This window comes from Pieris napi, chromosome 8 (assembly GCF_905475465.1).
Source record: "Pieris napi chromosome 8, ilPieNapi1.2, whole genome shotgun sequence".
Classification (NCBI taxonomy): domain Eukaryota; kingdom Metazoa; phylum Arthropoda; class Insecta; order Lepidoptera; family Pieridae; genus Pieris; species Pieris napi.
The window spans coordinates 1,989,786-2,010,541 of NC_062241.1; the positions used below are offsets into that span (position 1 = coordinate 1,989,786).

At 33.1% G+C, this 20,756-nt stretch overlaps 1 protein-coding gene across 1 annotated transcript; it reads right to left on the bottom strand.

Moving 5' to 3' along the window:
* Positions 1–14,730: 14,730 nt before the first annotated feature.
* Positions 14,731–20,082, bottom strand: LOC125051853. The gene is made up of 3 exons (XM_047652446.1): positions 19,982–20,082; positions 17,204–17,435; positions 14,731–14,938 (listed from the first exon to the last, which is right to left on the bottom strand). Exons 1-3 carry the CDS (start codon positions 19,986–19,988, stop codon positions 14,773–14,775), a joined length of 405 nt encoding a protein of 134 aa, XP_047508402.1. The 5' UTR covers positions 19,989–20,082; the 3' UTR covers positions 14,731–14,772.
* Positions 20,083–20,756: the final 674 nt, after the last annotated feature.

Sequence of the window (20,756 nt, forward strand, 5' to 3'; positions counted from 1 at the left end):
ACGATCATGTGACAGAAATAAAATAGCTGAAATATCTGAAATAATTAATTCTTTATTTAGGGTCTGTTTCACAATGTACGGATAAGTTCTACATAAGTTCCAAATTAGCTATTTATTACTTATTGGTAGGATAAACACTACTGTTGTGTTTCACGACTGTCAGATAGCGCTATTCGTCACATAAAGTCCATCATGAGTCCGATGCAGTGTCAAATAGCACAATTTATCTTCCAAATAATTTATGTGTTGCATAGCTATTTGGTACTTTGTCCATACATTGTGAAACTGACCCTTAATATATTTAAAATGTAACTTATTAGTGTTCTTACCCTAAGTCTTAGTGTCACTACACTCTTCCATACTATTTTTCATAAAACTTTGGAAAATATCAACAAATTTGTTGTTTGCCGACGTTATTACGCTGGTAATTCATCATCGTCATCGATTCAAATCATTTGCATAGCTGTTTGATCAACTGGCTGAATAGATATATATATATATTTTTTTTAAATATATCACTTTTCTACTCCCCTGCCATTGTGTCCAGGGACCTTTGCACATCACACGTCTCGCGAAAGACGCCCCGGCTACATCTGTAATATTTTTGTTAACAATATTCATGGGCGAGCCGGGACGCAATTCCTCGCGAGACCCGTTCTTGGGGTTTTGTTTGCCGCCTTTATATATTCAACAATTTTATCGCAGAACCGTTCCAGGCACGACCTGTGCTTTATTAACATGTCCTGTAGGCCGTTACGGTCTACAGTCATCTGTATTTGTTGCTCCAGGTCGTGCCTGGACGATGCGAATATAGGGCAATGTAAGAGCACATGTTCTACTGTTTGTTCTTCATCGCCGCAGTCACATGCTGGGCTTGTCCTAATTTTAAACCTATGAAGGTAATGTGCAAAGGCTCCGTGCCCTGTAAGAATTTGCGCCATCTGAGGTGTGAAACGCTTCTCTTTATTATTTATTATTTAGTCAGTTTATTAAATGTTGTAACAACGCTACGGCTGAATATATTTCAGGCCGCTAGTTAAACGGCGCCGTTTAGTTAAAAGGCTAGGCTGTTAATTGAACGGCTAATTAATCTAGTTGGCTGGAACATACAGCATACATCACGGAAATCACAATTTTCAAATGTTTTTCTGAACCCACCATTACATGGATTACACGATATGATTAAGATTTTATAGTAAACGTTAATTTTTAAGGAGAAGTAACTCGTGCGAAATAGATTGGAGTAACAAAACAAAAACCCTTAAATCTGTCATGTAAATGCAGCGAGTGAAGGCAATTTATCTTCGGGCACTGTGGCCTGACATCGGAACTTTTCAATCTCACTTGGTATGCATACAATTTTCACGCTTCCGTTAAAGTTTTGTATAACGCGAGGTATATTTCAGCGAAAGCCTTCAAAAGGCATGCACTACATCGAAAAGAAATCTAAACTCATTAGAGCGTATTTTCAAAAAGTTAACAATTTGTCGTGTCAGTTTAAAAATTGTCCTCTGGTCGATTTTTAGCTTTGAACCTTATGGATTTGAGTTCTTTTGAGTGTAAAGCTCACCTCTGTAATAAAAGGTTTTTATCTGGGCTAATAGGCCTTTTTTACAAATAATTTGATTTAAAAACAGGCTTTTGATATTATGAATGTTGTCCATTCAACTGAAAGAATGGACAACTATTTATTTCCTTGTTTTAGCTATCAATGGGGGAACGCTGCTAGTATCTTTGGAACCTTGCCTAAAGGGACTCCTTTTAATAATATATTTTAGTTATAATGTTTTAAGGTTATTGTTTATCTGTTATACCTCTTTATATGAAACTAGCTGACCTGGCTAACTTCGTTCCGCCCTACAACCTTATCATATCGTTGTTACTTTAATTTAACTTATTTTAGGATTTCATTAATGTTAAATATTACATTAATACAACTTTTTTGCAAATACAGAAATATTTTATTGCTTGCCATTGCGAAAGAAGAATGGCAGTTTTACACATTAGGCATCTTCTCTCTAGCGTCAATATGGCGATACTGCATGTTAAGCACTTTCTGATATCCAACACCTTTTGATCAGGATCAAAGCATGGTATATGCATCTCCTCATTCACCTCAAAATCGGAATTTCTTGAACTGACACGAATTCGACGTAAAATGATGCGTAGTTTTGTCAACAGATGCCACCATATGGTTTTTGCATTCGTAAAATTAATTTATTGTTATTCGATAACTTATCCGATATTTTATTGCTTATTCTGCTATTCGGGACGGAAACAAATCCAACAATTCAAAAACCATGGCAATCGGTCCAGCCGTTCTCGAGTTATAAGTGTTGTAACAAACACGACTTTCTTTTATATATATAGATTAATATTTTTTAATATGCTATGACAGACGAAGTAACCACGATTTAGAGAATTAAAATATAAAAATGTAAGTAATGAAAGATGCATGACAATGTGTCATTCAATCCTTGGTATGGGTAATGTTCGTTTTCATAAATTAATGTATTTCTTTTTGAATTTTATAAAAATAGTTATTGCACTTCTCAATAAAAACGTCTATAATGGTAAAGATTGTACAAAGTTTTCACTTCAATTATGAATTCAATTCAATGATGAGATGATTATTATTTGATTATACTCCCCTACTAATTTTAATTAAATTTACCATATCTAATAGCCATAACACTTTATCCTTTAGCCAAAGACCATTATATTTTTATTAGTATAAAAACTAATTTTTGTAACGTACTGTAATAGTTAAAATGAGGCACTTTTTCTTAAAATATAAAGTTTAAAATAATCATCATAACTAAAAAAACCAGTGGTGCCAACCTTCTAGGCCTCTGATGTCAGTATCTGTTTCATGAGTGCCGGGGTTCGAACCTACGACCTCAGGGATGAAAGTCGCACGCTGATGTCACGACGCCAACACTGCACCATCACAATTAAATTTAGTTTAAATAATTGAAATGCCTACTTGACATAAGTTAACAACCCAGACTACTTGGATTTGTTTTCCAGCAACAACAAAAACCGTCTTATTATGAGAAGAATTCGCACTGAAAAATGTAAATCGCAGAGCGGGATATAAAAATTTTAACGTAATGAAAAGACAGCATTGTGTCATACAATTTTCAGTTGTTACACTCAACACCGCGACGCCAATAATTAAAACGAATTCAAGCGCTCGTGTTAATTTAATCTCGTTTGCTGTCTTTCCATTAGAAGTTAATGAGATTTTGTTTCTATTTGATATTGAGGTTAGGTTAAATCTAAAATAAAATCATATCTAGACAAACGTTTATATTATCAATTACTAAATCTGCTATATAAGGTAAGCAGAGTATATTGGAGCACTTAAATGCAAAGTAATGGGGGTATAATTTAACATCAGGTTAGCCCCCTGATACATAAAGAAAAAATAAGAAAATAAACTGAAATATAAGCATATGTTTAACTTGTATAAAAGTATGATAATTACAATTTTATTTTTTATTTTTATCACCTATGATTGCCTGGTAGTGTATTGATTTATTGTAATAATATTTAGTTATTATTATACTTCATAATAATGGAACTGGTGGAGACAAATAATAAAACTTAAAAAAATGCTAGTTTGAAATATATGTTACATAATTTTTAACTATTAAATGCTATAAAAATATATTTTTTATTATTAAATTACATATACAGTTCCTTTTTTATATAACTGGGTACAAACAGGCAGGAGTCTCATCTAATGTTAAGTTATACCATGGTTATTGACATTGCCTGAAGGCTTGCAAGGCCTTTTAAAATTGGTACTAAGGACCCTTATTCGAATCCTGTTTAGTATGTATAATAAGTAATGCGGAAGTATGGTCTAAAAACAAATGACAGTCAGCTGAGACATGTCTTATACATTGGGCTAAAATTTAAAATTCGAACTATTTAAATTTCAAGTGAACAATTTTATGTTGACGCTTTAATGAAAAATGTCACTGCTTTTGCGAGGAAGACAGCCACGCCTCTTGTATTCATTATGCCTGTAAAGTTTTTATATCATAACTTTTCAAAGCTTCTACTTTTTAATTGATTTTTAGTTTTAGTTTAATGAAAGTTTAAAAGCTTACATTGTGTATTTTTTATAATTTTGCGCTGCTGTTATCTTTTTATTTTGCATACAAGGGCACCTACAGAACATCCGCAAAATGCACTCCATCTTTGTCCAGGCTTTGATATATTGACCCGCTTCCGCCATTTTTAGAAGTTATGATGGCATTATCATATTTGAAATTTATTACTCCTCTTTGTTAGGCACTGTGTAGGGTAAGTAAGATATACTGAAGAAGTATGTATAAAATAGTTTGTAATTATTATGGAACTAAAACTCTTCTATATTTAAGGAATATAATCGATAGACTCGGTTGTAATAATGACAATTGCTAATTCAGATTTATAGTACGTTCACGAATAAGGTTTATTAATAATAATAATAATTAATTAATACCAGCTGTTATGTTTTTTTATCGGACGTCAAGAGGGAATACGAAATTTCATACGAATCGTTCTACAACTGAGCGTTTTTGCCGCTCTATGTAAAACCAAAAAGCAAAAGTATTTCAGTACAAATTCTTGAAGTGCCGGCAACGCATATGCGAGTCACCTGGAAATTAATGGTGGTATCACTTAACATCCAATTAAACTCCTGCGCATTTGCTGTAATATAATAAAAATAATAGATTTACATTTACTTAGCTATAATTCATTTTATTGTTAGAAATCATTTTTAGGAACAGATTACATTATACTCTGAAAAAGAACTATGCAGTGCCACAAAACGTACTTTAGCGGTACGTGTCGAGTCATACACATGGTGGATAATTCGGTTTTACTATCAAAGAGGAAGGAAAATTTCTCTGTCATCACTTTAATGTACAATATCTAGAATGTTTAATCATTGAATTTTGGTCTGGTATCCTTATAATTCGTAATTTCAAATAAATTTTACCGTCGTTTTGCCATTGATGTAGCGTGTGTCCAAATCCACAGTCCATGCCTTCTGAGCCCTAAGCAAGCATAATAAAAAATAATATAAAAATTGATTTTGACGTGATAACGTCTTTAAAATCGTTTTAGTCGGGTGACATGTTCAGAAAGTTGTGTCACACCAAAACCTCACGAGCGCGATCGCAGGTATAACGAGAGAGAGACGGACCGATCTCCCGTCTCATCTCGAGCGCTGCCAGTCATTCCGTGAATGTATGAAGAAAAATGTATATCATAGTCGAATAAGTAAACTTGTCATTTTACACCCGAAATTTATCATCAAAAGTGTGAATAAAACGATAGATGTAATTTAAAATTTGAAAAAATTGTTATCTTCATTAATTCCTTACTTCCCAAAAACTTATATCACCAATAAGACGTTATCACGTAAACATCTCGATCGTAAACCTACTTTACAAACAACCAATATTTTTATATGGACAAACTAATAAGGTCCCTTTGAGCGTAATTCGAACTAAACACCAATGGTTGGTTGGTAGCGCCTCCATTCCTGAGCGATTAATGCGCCAAGCGAGTTGCTTCGTTGTATTTGAGTGAAACAAAATTTGTTTTGGGTTAAACTTGTTTATTAAAAATTAAACAGACGCGTTAATGTGTCTAAGCCATGCCGTCCTCAGCCCATATTCTAAAATATACATCTCGAATCATACTCAAGAGAAACATTGAGAAAATCATTATGTTACCTAACCTTAATGTAAATTAGCCCCCCACTAGGATTCTGTGTCGTGGAGAGCTAGTCTCTTTCATTTATTTATCTATTTTGTAATACCATAGCAACTAACATAAACATGCTAACATAAATTATTCATAACAAATAGTAAGTATACTAAAGATAACATTTACAGAGGAAAAAATTGATAAAAATTATTAAATACATTTAACTAGATTAAGTGAAGTTATCTTGAAAATTTATTAAACCGTTTTCCTTATAAACGCTTAAAACTTTAATTGATTGAGAAGTCAATCGCTATAATATGATGTACAGCTAATATAATAAAGCAACTTAGTTTCCAATCTAAATGTCAAGGCAAACACTGACAGGTCTCTCAAAAGAAAATTGAAAACTCTTACAATATTTCTGTAAATAAGCTGTCTAAACTACAACGTAAGTAACGAATAAAATTCCCTCCGGCATTGGACAACTAACAAATCTAAGTGCTCTTTCATTTATTTCTCTGTCAACATTTTCCTTAAATATAAAAACGGTGTTTTATTGTTGTTTACGGTATGGTTTCATTAATTAGTTGTATTGTACTGAGCGTGGGAAGTTGGGGAAATTATTATCGCATGGATACATTTCTATGAATTGCTTTTGATTACTTCGTACTAACTATAGTGAGATTGCAATCTTGCGAAAACTAACATTTGCTGACATGATATCTACATATTTCAGTAACATGTCAAGTTTTTATTTAGGTATTTTAAGGTATATTTTGTATTTATTGTATAATTTGTTTATAAATTTTTTTTATAACCATATTTCTGATACTAAGGCTAGTAATACGCAATGAAAGATAACACTACGTTGATCAAGTACCTAGAGCAAGCAACTCTCAATTATGTGGTCTTGATTTTCTATGTGCCCATTTAACACTTGCTCGTACCAACACGGTAAATAAAAAGATTGTGGCTAAACAAGTTTAGATTAAAAAATCGACGGCGTGTCAAGCACTGAAGGCCATTCACTTATTTAAGGGAGTAATTTAAAGAAACAGGTATAGAAATATGTGGTCTTAACCAAGACTTATAGCGCCAGTAGTTTATTTGTCTCTTCGACGTCCGTCGTTCCACAACTGAGCGTTTTTGAGGCAGTTTTTGCCGCGCGACACCGCTATGTGGAACCAGCTGCCCACTGAAGTATTTCCGAATCAATACGACTTAGGGTCCTTGAAAAAAAGGGCGTACCAATTCTTGAAAGGCCAGCAACGCACACGAGACTTCTGGCAATGTGAGTGTCCATGGGCGGTATCATATTGTAACATCAGGTGAGACTCCTGCCCGTTTGCCTTCTTTAGGTTTAAAGAAATTTATTCTCATAACAGACAATAGTCACTTACATGAGAACTTATATACTAAAGATACAATTTATCACGTCGTGGGTTTTGAAGAGCTTCAAGGATCAATTAGCGAAGTAGAACTAGGGTGGACTTTCATTTACGCAGGTAACTGGGATCACTCAAGAGATGGTCTTTTAGTCTTAATTTAAATATTGCCAGGATGTCTGCTCTTTTTATATTTTGTGGAAGTCTATTATACCGCAGCACTCCCCCAAAGCTCATGTTTTTTTACCGTAATTGGTTCTAAAAGTTGGTTCTCCTTTTACATTAAAAAAAGTGTTAATTACGTTCAATAGAATAAAAGTCCATTGGTGGACAGTTAGGGTTGAGCACGCTTAACCACTTGGCTAGCAATACCTACAAACATATTAGGTTACTAGTAATATGTTTCGTAATATATACAGCGATTAAATAGTAACTGATTAAATCTTGTAATCATGCAACACAATAACTTGAAATTATTCAAAATAACGAAATAATGAGAAATAAATTGCAGCATCGAAATCGACGTACAGATTTATATCTCTATAATGTACATTCGTCCATTTCACGTCATTTATAAATTACATTCCGAGCTAATCCCTCTTCCGTGTCCAAAAATGAAGCGGTTCACGTTTAAACTGGTGTTATTTTTGATGGTGGCAACAGTTATGACGGTTTCTTACTGTCAGGAGGAGACTACTACGGCCGGGCCGACAGCCGGGGAGGAGGAGGAGGAAGAAGCTCCAAAAAGAAGCTGTTCCATCTGGTGCTGGATTCAGAAGATAGCTATGTTTGTAGTATCACAGTTGCTAAGTGGTTAAATGGTAATAAACGATGTAGTTGTTTTTTTTATTTAAATTGTTTTATAATCAACATTTATTTTACATAATCGCTTCTGTTCTTTTTATTAAGAAGAAAATATAAAAATACACTTCTTTTGGATAAGCGTTTTTAGTTCCTAGTCATAATATAAGAATTGTTTCAATTCAACAGGCTGCAATTTAACAGGATTGCTTTTATTTACTAATAATTACCAAAGCATCATTATTCTCACATTGAAAAAAAAATCAGTGGGTCTCTTTAGGTCTTGGCCTCAGATTTCTGAATATGTTTCATTATAATTTTTATCATCCAGTGCCTGACACACGCCGTCGAATTTTTGGGTCTAAAACATGTCGGTTTCCTCACGATGTTTTCCTTCACCGTTCGAGCAAATGTTAAATGCAAAAAAAAAGAAAATCCATCGGTGCACAGCCCGGGATAGAACCTACGACCTCTGGTATGATAGTCGCACACTGAAGCCACTAGGCCAACAATGCTCGATTATTCTCACATTAGAGTAAATTATACCATGGACTACAAAAATAAACTAAACTGTCATTTGACTAACTGGTAATGGTAGGCAAGAGTCATGGCACGAGAATCGGGGTCGATTAAAAACTAGTCGACAGTGCGAACCACTTCCAAATGCCGCACTTTAAAATAAAATAAAATATATTATGGAACATAAGATACAGATATCACTTATTCCACGTCATTAAATTTGAATCGGTAGACATCCCTACTCATCGGCAAAGAACACAGAGGGTGTAGGCCGAGAGAGAACTCTCGGTACTCTTTTAAAATATTCTGCAATACTATATATATTTATTTATTTATTTATTTATGCTTTATTACCTTATTCACAAACATACACATAACAAAAATACAAAAAAAATACTCTTTATAAACATTACAACAACGTATCACGCGCAGCCGAGCACAACGCTGCTTCCCGCGGGAAATACTCGGCGCGGAATCGTTAGCGTCCAGACCATAACGAAGACTGGTCACATACTCTTCACAGTCGGAGCTAGCTCGCACTGACTTGGGCCCCTCCCTACCTAGTCCCCCTCCATTATGGTGAGTCGCAAACAGAGACATCCCGCGAAAGTGGGGAACTCACACGCGGCACATCGCGCGTTTCAGCGACGTGTCTATTTGACACCATTGTGCGTATTCAGACAATTTTGGGTCCCTCCCTAATGCCCTGATAACAGCTCAAGAAAGAGCAGTTTGGAGGCAGCAAGTCGACGTATCGGTTAGGACTTTTCAAGACAGGCACGTTCTTCAGTAATGAAGAAGAGAAGACTGAAAGAATATATTTCTAATAGAGAAGGATCAATTTCGTTACGTTCGTTTATATGCCTGAGGCTCCAGACTTTGTTAATACTGCAGTTTTCAGGTATGTCATTAGGTCCAGGCATTATCAAAATTTAATATTACATACATTCAGCTATTACCACGATTACTACCAGACCTTCAATTATCTATTTCACCAGAATATTTGTATATGTTCTGCCGAATATGACACGACGTATCAACGTATCAAAGTTATTTACCAAGTTTGTTAAATATAATTGCATTATTTTAATTCCTTCGCAATGTGAAATAGCGTGAGGCTATGCAGCTGACACTGTACTAACGCAGCCAATCAAAATATTCAAAAAATTTGATAGTTTACTCAATATTATTAAATTTCCCTTAAAATTAATACTCATATACAGCATGTATTAGTTTTATCCGCTGATATTTGAAAAGGTCAATTCCAAATTATTATGCACAGGGTGTTGAATGAACTTTATATACTCTAGGGATGGGATTGTGCGTAATAAGATTATGTAATGTATTTTTCGGATCCATATTATCATAATAATTATTATTATAATATATTCTTGCGAAGGGATCAGGTGAATTTAAACGTTGAAACGTCGTACATTAAAGATTTTTTTTATGGAAATAAATATAGCCTATGTTGCTTAGCGATAACGAAGCAGTAATGGTGAGAGAATGTTTTTTTTAAATCTGTCTAGTCATTATTGAGTAACGATCCAACCCTTAGGTCGTTTGAATCACAGCTGTGCACCTGGATATGGAATTATATTTCACTCCCTCGTATGATACAAGAAAAAAACGTTTCGTCACGATGACATGCAACCAATTTCTGCCCATGTCTACTTTAGCAGTTGTGCAATCCCGTTGACTTCATTATTTATGTTTTTGTGAACGAATATAAAATATATTAATCGCCGGATTACACGTTCTTAAGACAAACCCCTATGAAATTAATCAAGAATTAACTTAAACTTTGCCGTCGCACATTTGTCGAAGAGTTAAGTACGCCTCAATGGGTACAAACCAAAGTTGTCAAGGAGCTTTGAAAGTTCCCAGAATAAGCTCTCATCCTGTCGTTACAGCTTCCGTTAAAGTTTGAAATAAAACGTAAAGCATAAAAGTAGTTTGGAAAACGATTTCATGTGCGATTCATTTCTTACTATGTGCGCATTTAACATTCGCTCAAACTGTGAAGGAAAACATCGTGTGGAAACCGACATGTCTTAGACCTAAAAAGTCGACGGTGTGTGTCAGGCACAGGAGGTTGATCACCTACTTGCCAATCAGATTGAAAAATGATCACGAAACAGATTCAGAAATCTGAGGCCCAGACCTAAAAGAGGTTGTAGCGCCACTGATTTTTTTTTGATGTGGTTAATATTTATTTTATGAAAAACAGAATAATGTCATAACAGGTGACCCTAAATAGACGAGAATGCATAACCAATGAAAAAATTTATACACGCAAAAAAACAGAACAAAACAAAACTAACTACTATAAGCACTAACAAAATATAATAGAACTTTCGTCAGTTTACTCAACGGACAACAAAAAAGTTCCGTTAACCGATGTATTATGTAATTCGTTAACTAAAGTTGAATGATGTAAAGTAACTCAAATAACTCGAAACCACCTGCTCATACACGACAATAGTTTGATTTGTGGTTTATAGACATGGCACTTATCATTAACGGGATTTAAACATAATCTAAACTACTTACATTTACAATAAATATTTTTTCACCCTAGTTAATATAACTACAACATTAAAGTCATATAATTATATATATATATATATCATATAGTAACCTTGACTGAGCTATAGGCTAGTAGGCGACATATAATGGGCCAAGGGCCAGAACCAGTCTTGAACAGATCCCCGTTATCCATGACGTTGCGCCTACTGAATGCTGTCTCCGACACTATTGAATTTACAGTAGCGATATTGTGTATAATAAAAAATATTAGTGTAGTGTTTAATATTATATATTTTATTTAATTTTTCTCGACATTATCGTTTTAGCATAGTCTGTAAGGACAATGTATGTATTTCTGTACTAAATAAATACATAATAAAATAATTTAGTAACGGTCTGTTCTGGTATTCAAAAATTATGCGATGATCAATTAAAATAAAGTCTGGCAAGACACTCTTTAGGCCTCTGATATTGATAGAATCTAATCTAACACTTATCATTAGGTGTCATGCCCGTTCGGAAAAAGAAAGTCGGAAGGCTATTGTTTCTATAGTGATACTCCTCTATCTAGTAAGCCGTTGGTTTAGTACGCATATATATTGTTAATTTCTTAAATTCTGATTAGTATTCTGTGTGGGAAACACGTTATTGTCGTTTTTAGCACAATCAGTACGTGAATTCAAGAACTCTGTGACTGCTGTATATCAAAATCAAATACAATTTTCACATACGGAAGTCAGCCTTTCCACTAAGGCTCGTCTCTAAATTTTACCTTATACTGACAGACAAATAAAAAACCATCTGCAAACAGCCCTAAATGAAACCTTTAATCGAGTTTTAAGATCAACCTAAAGATCTTTCTAAAATTTTATATTATGACTATTCTGTGAATTTAACAAGACCAAAGGAAAGTTATATAAAACTTATTTCACGGAATCTTAGGAACTTGCAGAATATCAAGGAACATTCTTGAAATAATTCTTTGAAGTGTCGGTGCAATGAAGTTAACCCGTGCAAGTGAACTGAAGCGAAAACATATTTTTCACCTGACATGGCATCGCTGCTTTGGGCATATTTGTGCTACATGTATCCAGAAATTGAAATATTTTTTATAGATATTTTAGACAGACATTTTTCACATGAATAAAAAATCGGTTGTCTGTAAAGTCGGTTTACTGACGATAGTTGAACGTGAACGTGATCATAAGTAAATACTGATGGAATGAAAGGGAAAAAAAATGGAAATTTTATTTGTTTGATAGATATTTTGTATGGATATAGAGATGGAGGTAAATGGAAATCACAATATAATCGATATAATAGAATATACTATACTTTATATACAATAAAGAACGTAGAGGCCGATTGTGCCTCTTTGTCACTCGTTCCGCGCTCTCGCTTGCACTTCAAGCCTTAAATGGAACGCCTCAGAGCGAGATAACGCCGCATGCGTCATGTTTTTTAGTGCGTGCAGCCGGCTCCATCGAATAATAAGACGATGTCACGTATATAATTGAGTCTCACATATATTATAGTCACACATATAGTATAGGTGTGTCACCCAATTAAATTTAAAGTGGTCACTCTTCTATCTTCGGACAATTATTGTAATAGCTGGAATCGAAGCAACACATTCCCTCACTTTCACACCTGCATACAACACAGCCGATTTAGGTTAATACCTAATCTTACTTTAATGTACATAATGTACATGTATTTAATATGTTTTATTGTTTTATTTCTAAATGTAATTATAAATGTTTAAACCTTTTCGTATATATTAGGTATTTCATCTAACTATATCTATAGTATAATTGCTTTTTATATAAAATTTATGTTAAACATTCAGCGAATACGCCATGTAACTTAATCAGTATGTCGTGGAGGCTGTATTTTTAAATGAAGGACGAATTTTTGAATGAATGTTCGTTAACGATATCATGAAAGGATCTTTAAAAACACAACACATTTAAATAAAGTATAGAAGTATGAAGTTAATCTAACTTAAACCTTATTTTTTTTAATTATTAAAATAAATGTGACGGTGAATCACAAATTGGTCACATTACAAATCTAATATATTAAACTCTCGTGTCGCGGTGTTTGTAGTTAAACTCCTCCGAAACGGCTAGACCGATTCTCATGAAATTTTGTGTGCATATTGGGTATGTCTGAGAATTGGACAACATCAATTTTTCACCCCATAAATGTTAAGGGTAGTCCACCCCTAATTATTTTTTTATTATTTTTAGATACATTTTTATTATACAGCATAAAAAAATACATACAACCCCTAATTTTCACCACTCTACGATCAACCCCTATTTTTTAATATAAATGATATACATGGCAAAACGACGTTTACCAGGTCAGCTAGTATTATTATGAAGTATTATTCATTTCTCATATCTTTTATCATAGTTTTCAAAATTCAAACAATTTAGGTTTCACTCTTTAAAATATTAAAACAACTGCAGTTTCATATATGAAATCATTCAAATTATTGTTACTAATGTTTTGTTATTGACGTAATATATTATATTCCATAAGTCACTATTTCTTTAGTTCTATTTATTCCAAATTATATTAGAATATTACTAATCTGACCACAAACAAAAGCTTCTTTATTCCATTGTTATTTTACTAGACTCACCAAGAAGAAACATAAATAAAAATAATTGGTGGATCGTCCTAATCCTAAAGCGTAATAAATGCACCCTGTTGATATCATTATAACTAATTTTGATCAAGATAAATGTTATTTCCTTTTCCAAAAAAAATCATATACGACAGAGATAAAAATATAATCTCTTGAGAGCGATATTTTAGATTTATTTATAGGAAGGCGTTCTCACTTTACGTGCAATTACTGCCTTTGAAACCGTACACACGGTAACGAGCTGCCGTTTGAAGTCGAGATTTTTATTTTACAGGATATTTTAAGACCATCAGTACGGCTTTGAAGTCCTTTCATTCGTATTGAACATTGTCGCAATGGTAAAGCTTTCGTTTGCATTTACATTTCTTCATTGTCTTGTTTTGATGTTGTTTTTTCATTATAATGTTAAATTATTATTGAATAAGATTATCTTTTTTTATTATACTATTTCTTGTTTTTCGTTAAAAAATTCGGTTCAACATATATTTTATTGCAATGTTCTCACCATTGTCACCCAGGCAGCTCATGCTGCCTCCGACATAGGTCTGAACTCTGAGTTCAAATTTCGGGTGTGGCCGACTCGGTAAAAAGCCATAATATTTTTTATTTGACAGAAATCATATACTAATTAATAGTTTTCAAACCTTTTCTAACTACAATTGAAAATCAACCACTCTGGTGTTATGACCAGAAATTTCCTCAAAATTTTAGATATAACACAAACAAAATACACACATGAATACGCTATCTCGCTCTTACAACTTGATTACAACATCTATGAAAATAATAATGTATTTTACAACAGTCTGCTAACATATTGTTATTTTTTTATCTTTTTAGTTATTATTCATTTTTAGTTGTAATTTTTTTTTTATTTCATTTTTACTTTGTGATTGTTTGTTTTATTTTTTCCTTTGCTTTTTTAATCTATGCTTATGTTCTGATATGATTGATGTGTATGTAAGTTTCTGATGTCATATTTTCTTGTATTTTTTAGGCATACACATTGTTTTAGAACGTATATATATATATAAAAGAATTGAAGCATTGTTTCATGCCTCATTTTTTGATTGACTTTAAGCCTAGATAAACTTTATTGGGATAATCATAAAAGTGTTGATATTTATTTATTTATTTTCTACACACACTCATTAAAACATTTCGCTATTTGAACAAAATCCGGTAGAGATGTGTGCAATCATTAAAAACTTTTGCCTTCTTGCACACGTCCTGCTTATGTTGGGTCGCCTCAGCGCTCTCCACGCAAGAGCTGCCGTTGTCACTCATTACTGTCCTATTGTCTAACTGATGAGCCAACTGAACCCGCTTCCTGAAAATACAAAACTCTTAGAAACGTTTCCTAATTAGACTGAAATACAGCAGGAAGAGGAAAAGCTTTAATAAATTTAGGTTATATTAACGCCATTATTCCGGTCGTCGACTGACCTGCCTTGCGACTCTGTAACTCACTTTTCGAACTCTCACAGCGGTTTTCGCAGCGGCGGTCGCGCTCAAATCAGTCGTGAAGCAGTCATTTTATGATTTGGCATTCTGGTAAATAATAAACTACAACCTCCCTCTTTATAAGAATTATAAATCGTAAAATGACTGCATTACGACTGATTTGAGCGCGACTGCCGCTGCGAAAAAGCGTTGTGAGAGTTCGAAAAGTGAGTTTCAGAATCGCAAGCAATCTCACTTTAATGACGAAGTAGAGAGAATTTGCAGTTCAAATTGAATAGCAGCAGCTCAAGATCGATGAAGATGATGTTCTCTTGTCTTATAGACCTTGAATCTTTATTGCGGTTGCCAAGTGAGTAATATATAAAGATTTTACAACATTATTTTTTAAAAGTTGGTTGAAACAATTTAAGACATATGCCATACGTCGTTGTGCAACCAGTTACTAAATTAACCGATACTTGGAAAACACAAATTTTTCCTTAATTGGTCTTATAATATGATCTTTTATTAAAGATTTGAGGTCCAATGTGTTTATTTCTATAAGTTTCAAAATATTGTAATACTATTGGAATCGATGAATCGCTTATCTGAGTACAATATTTAACTAGTTGTAAAGACTATTTTGTTTAAATGTTACAGGGGCAGGGGGCAGGAGGCTCGCCTGTTGTTCAATGTTACCCGCCCATAGACACTCACATTTCCAGAGGCCTTGCAAGTACGTTGCCGGCCTTTTAAGAATTGGTACGCTCTTTTCTTAAAGTACCCTAAGCCGAATTGGTTTGGAAAAATCCGTGGGCAGCTGGTTCCTCATAGTGGTGGTGCGCGGAAAAAACTGCCTCAAAAACTCTCAGTTGTAGAACGACGGACGTCGAAGTGATACGGGTGGAATTTCGTATTCTGCCTCTGTTCGATGATGAGACTCATTTTAAATACAACACTCAAATATATATTGAACTTCGATCACTTATTGATAAAGAATAAAAAACGAAGATGGCCTTTCATTTCGATAGACTTTAAAGGAAAATTCTAATTTATGTAATTGCTTATATTCTAACTCAACCGACGTGTATGGAATGATAATGAGGCTGTGTCATGATCGTAGCAAGTAGAAGCCATCTCCGGTTCACGTTTTATGCATATTAATGTTGACTGAGCTTTAATACCTAATCAGTATACGGTACATTAAATTTATTACATTATGGCTTCGATCCGACAAAATGACATTACCATAACATTAATACTAATAACGTTACGTAATTGGGGACGTGTCGTATGTTAACACATGTCTTGAACTATAATTTATAATGGCATTGAAATCTCAACATTTACCTTATAAATATTTTTATGATTCAAACCGACTATGTGTCTGCATTTGTCAAACTTTTATTTTATACTAGCTGCCCCCCGAACTTAGTTTCTCCTTAATGTGATTTTAATTAGCCTACCTTTTTAGTACATACCAACATGGAACATTTTGCTATGCTACCCCAGAGACTGTTCAGTTTTCCGGAATTAAAACTTTTTAGGTTTTTCTCTATATAAACCTCAGAGTTCAAGTTATAAGTTCTTAACTAACAAATAAAAAATAGGGGTTGATTGTAGAGGGTAGATGAAAATTATCGTAGAGGGTATTTGTAAAAAAACAAAATTTTTTGTATCATAAAAAAATGAAAAAAAATTGTCTAAAAATGTCTTTTGTGGTGGATACCCCTTATCATTTAGGAGTTAAAGATAGATAGTAGCCGATTCTCACACTTACTGAATATGCATAAAAATTTAATATGAATCGGTCGAGACGTTTCGGAGGAGTATGGGAACGAACATTGTGCCACGAGAATTTTATATAATAGATTATTATCATAGACAGGTAATTCCTTAATCTATCACAACCAAGGCATTCGAATGTACATGTCCATAGGACCACTTATCATCTTATCATCAGAAGAGTCTATAGATGAGGATGTAACCCTAGTATTGTGATATATGGTGGGCATATCTTCATACATTTCTTTGCCAGGTTTTAAATTCAAATAGGTTAAAGAATTACCTCCTATACTTTCCAATTTTTTAATCTAGTCTATGGGCTTTAACTGAAAGCAATAGACAATAGAAAATAAAAAAAAACAGATACCTATAAATGTCCAAATTGATCTGCCCATTCAAGTTCATAATACCGAACTTCTTCAGCACGCAATAAATGATGCAAGGCTCGTCCGATTCCTGGTACTCCATCTTCCGGCTTTTAGGGTACATTTCATTGATGCACTGTTCAGCTATCATATCAGATATCTTGTCATGCGCATACATTACAGATATACGCGCATATGCTTGGCCCAGGACCATAATTGTTAGGTACAGCAAGACTGAAAGGGATTGTATCATAACAACAATTGCTGGTAATTTCGGTTTAATAAAATATCTTCCACAGTATAAAAACTTTTAGGGAAAGGTTATTTGTATCAAAGGTATAAAATAAGGTTCCTTCTATCGTCGGTATACATCAATAAAAAAATAATAAAAAAAGTACGTGCGTACAAAGTACACGTGTCAGAAGTGAAACATCTTTGGAAAACTAATTTTTAAGTCTTGTACAATTTATACAAATTTAAAATTTTAGATTTCCGAGACTTAAAGGTAGGGAAAAGGAAGATATGTTCGGAATTTAATGAATTTTATTGTTATTGACAATATTAAAAACGGTTGCCTTAACAAAGAATCTGCTGCAGATACTAGTACGTAATGGAAATTTTATCCTAAAATTAGTCATTTTTACCCATTGCATAACGGCAGTTATGTAATAGTAGATTTGACTTCTGAGCATATAAACGTATAATGGAGCGTTCAAGTATTACGTCACGCACCTCTAGATGTACCTCTAGATACCCAAAGCAGCTGTATTGTATTGCATTTAAGTTTTGCAGAGGATAGTGTCTGCCTGCTCTAATATAAACATTGTAGTAGGTATATATAAACTGCATATTTACATAAACTACTTATATATAAATAAATCCATTCATAATATAGCAGTCGAACAAAATGTCGAATATAAAACTCTTAGTAAAAAGATCTTCGAAGTTAGCCAATACGTAAACACAATTTGCTATACATGAATAATTAATTAATACCTAATGCCAACAATTAACCAATAGCTTCTGAATAAGTAATTCAACGGGAAATTCGCTACGAAATTGTCGGAGCAAAAAAAACAATTTAGTAAAGAGATTTATATTCTTTAAAACAATACAAAAGTACAAAATGATTTATATAACAAGATATATTTATTTTTTATACAATTTTGTGGTGGTAACATTTTTGATTCATTAACACTGCCTGATGTTTGAGGCTTTCTTAGAGTCGTAATTTCTTTGCTCACTTTTATTCAAATACTTAAAATTCTTTCAGAGGCTTGTATTAAAACAAAGAAAATTAGTAAAAGTTGGAACTTTTTACTTTAACGTTAGGGAAATAGGCATTCTTTTGAAGTTTAAGTACGCTTTTACGAATAAAAAGTTGTGAATTCAAAGAAAACTATTCAAATAAGGATTTTACAATGTTTACCACCGATTCAAATAATGGTTTTTAGTAACAACTACGTAGTTATATATTACACATAAAAATTAAGATTATACAATTAAAAAAAGTATTTTTGATAATATAATATTACTACGAGTATTACAAATTTTTAATCAATATAGAAAACTGTAAATTGTACATTAAATTTCTTCTATACTTAATATCTTTAAATAAACACATTGACACCGTATCACCACTACTTTAATGAAAAAAATCGTCTTATACAATAAATAATTTTTCAATACATATAAATACCGTACAAAATATAAAAACATTCTTACAATAATTTGCTAATCAGTTCATATAACTCAATCAGCATCTCGAAACGATATAACATATAACTGCGTACAATCGTTAAACACTTTAGCTTTCTTACAAACATCGTGATCTAAATTCATTCCATTAATATTCTGTGCACAGGTCTCCCCAACATCGGATATCAAAACCCTCGGATCATATCTGTGTATGGCCTGAACCCGTCGGTAATAGTTGTGTATGTTTATGACTCCATCGTTCGTCATAATACCGAATTTCTTCAACACACAATGTATGATACACGGTACATCGTTCCGGTCAATATGTAAAGGATACTTGTAGAGGCTTTTTGGGTACATCTCCATAAGACACTCGTTTGTTACTAAGTCACTTCTTTTGTCGCGCGCGTAGAGAATTGATAGAGAGGGCTCCGAATCTATGTTTTGCGACAAGAATTTATTCTTGTAGCAATCCGCTGACAAGATAAATGAGATGGCTACGAGGAATGCTGCAAAATGATTTGCTGTAATGTAAGCGATTTGTTTTTGTTAAGCGAGAAAATAAACCGGATACTTACTTGGATATTTTTAGATTTATGCCACAATAAATTATATGTTTACGTAATATTATATACGTAGTAAGTACTAAATTCAACTTACACAATTTTTTTGTGAAGGAAATTTTGAGATATTCCCTAACTAGCACATAATTTGTCGATACGTTTTTGCCTTTTAAACCAGAAACAAGTATTTTCTCTGGGAACCAAACTGTGGACCTCCAGATTCAAACATACCAATGGCTATTTAACCCACATAGATATATTAAAACATTGGTTTTGGTATTATTATGAATTTTAAAGTCAAATGCGTCGTCATTTTAAACTCGGGTACTATTATTATTTGGCTATAGGTACTAATGTCAAATATTATAGAAAACAAGTAAGATTACAATTGAAATACGCATATAGCAAAGCCTACATAATACATCCATTACTGTCTTATACATATAAACCTCAATTATTATTACAAAAGGTATTAAACAGTTTGCTATATTTGTACCAATCAATACAAAGACAACTTACATTTCATTTTCCTTGTGTTTTATATATAAAGCATCATGTCACAGTGTAAGGCAATCAACTGAAAGCCGCCCTCGGAAACGATTCTCGATTATGGTTCGAAATGTTTTATATACTTTTTACACAATACGCCATTGTTCGATAAGGTTAAAACAACAATTTAACAGCGCTTTCGTAATGAACAGGTGAATTTTACTACAAACTTTTGTAATTTTGAAATAATCGAGGTTATTTATGTAATATGTATTTTATTCTCACATATGGGAACATTTATATCAAGCAAAAGGAAGAGAGTGGAACTTCTTGTCGCCTTCCATCTTCCCCCGACTGTAAAATATGGGCTAATTTAACCAGCGGTTACATAGGTATCTCCTGGACAGGCCTTCCAATAGGACTTAACATCAGGGATTGTGGAAAATGTCTGTTCAGTTCTGTATAAAAAAATATATAATAAATACTACCAGTGTAGGGACTCAAAAGTCAGAAATCACGATTCGATCTTAGTTTTTTAATTGGATATTTCAAGAAATACAATTAATTTATGATACAGATCGAGACACAACATTTATATTTTTAAACAAAAGCAGTCAATGTACTCCTTGAATACGTTATTTTATCAGAGATGATCTGAATACCAAAGTTTACACGTTTGAATTTTAGTATGATCACAGATTTCCAATCAACAATAACTCTCTTATTTATTATATCAGTCTATTTAAATTCAAGTGAAATAATTTTTCTTCTCTTTCTGTTTAATTGTATTGTAATGAGACAGAAG

Excerpts from the sequence above, each read along its gene's own strand:
- LOC125051853 (XM_047652446.1), bottom strand. Across the intron at positions 14,939-17,203 it reads ATCAATTTGGACATTTATAG|GAAGCGGGTTCAGTTGGCTC; the intron begins GTATCTGTTTTT and ends TTGTATTTTCAG.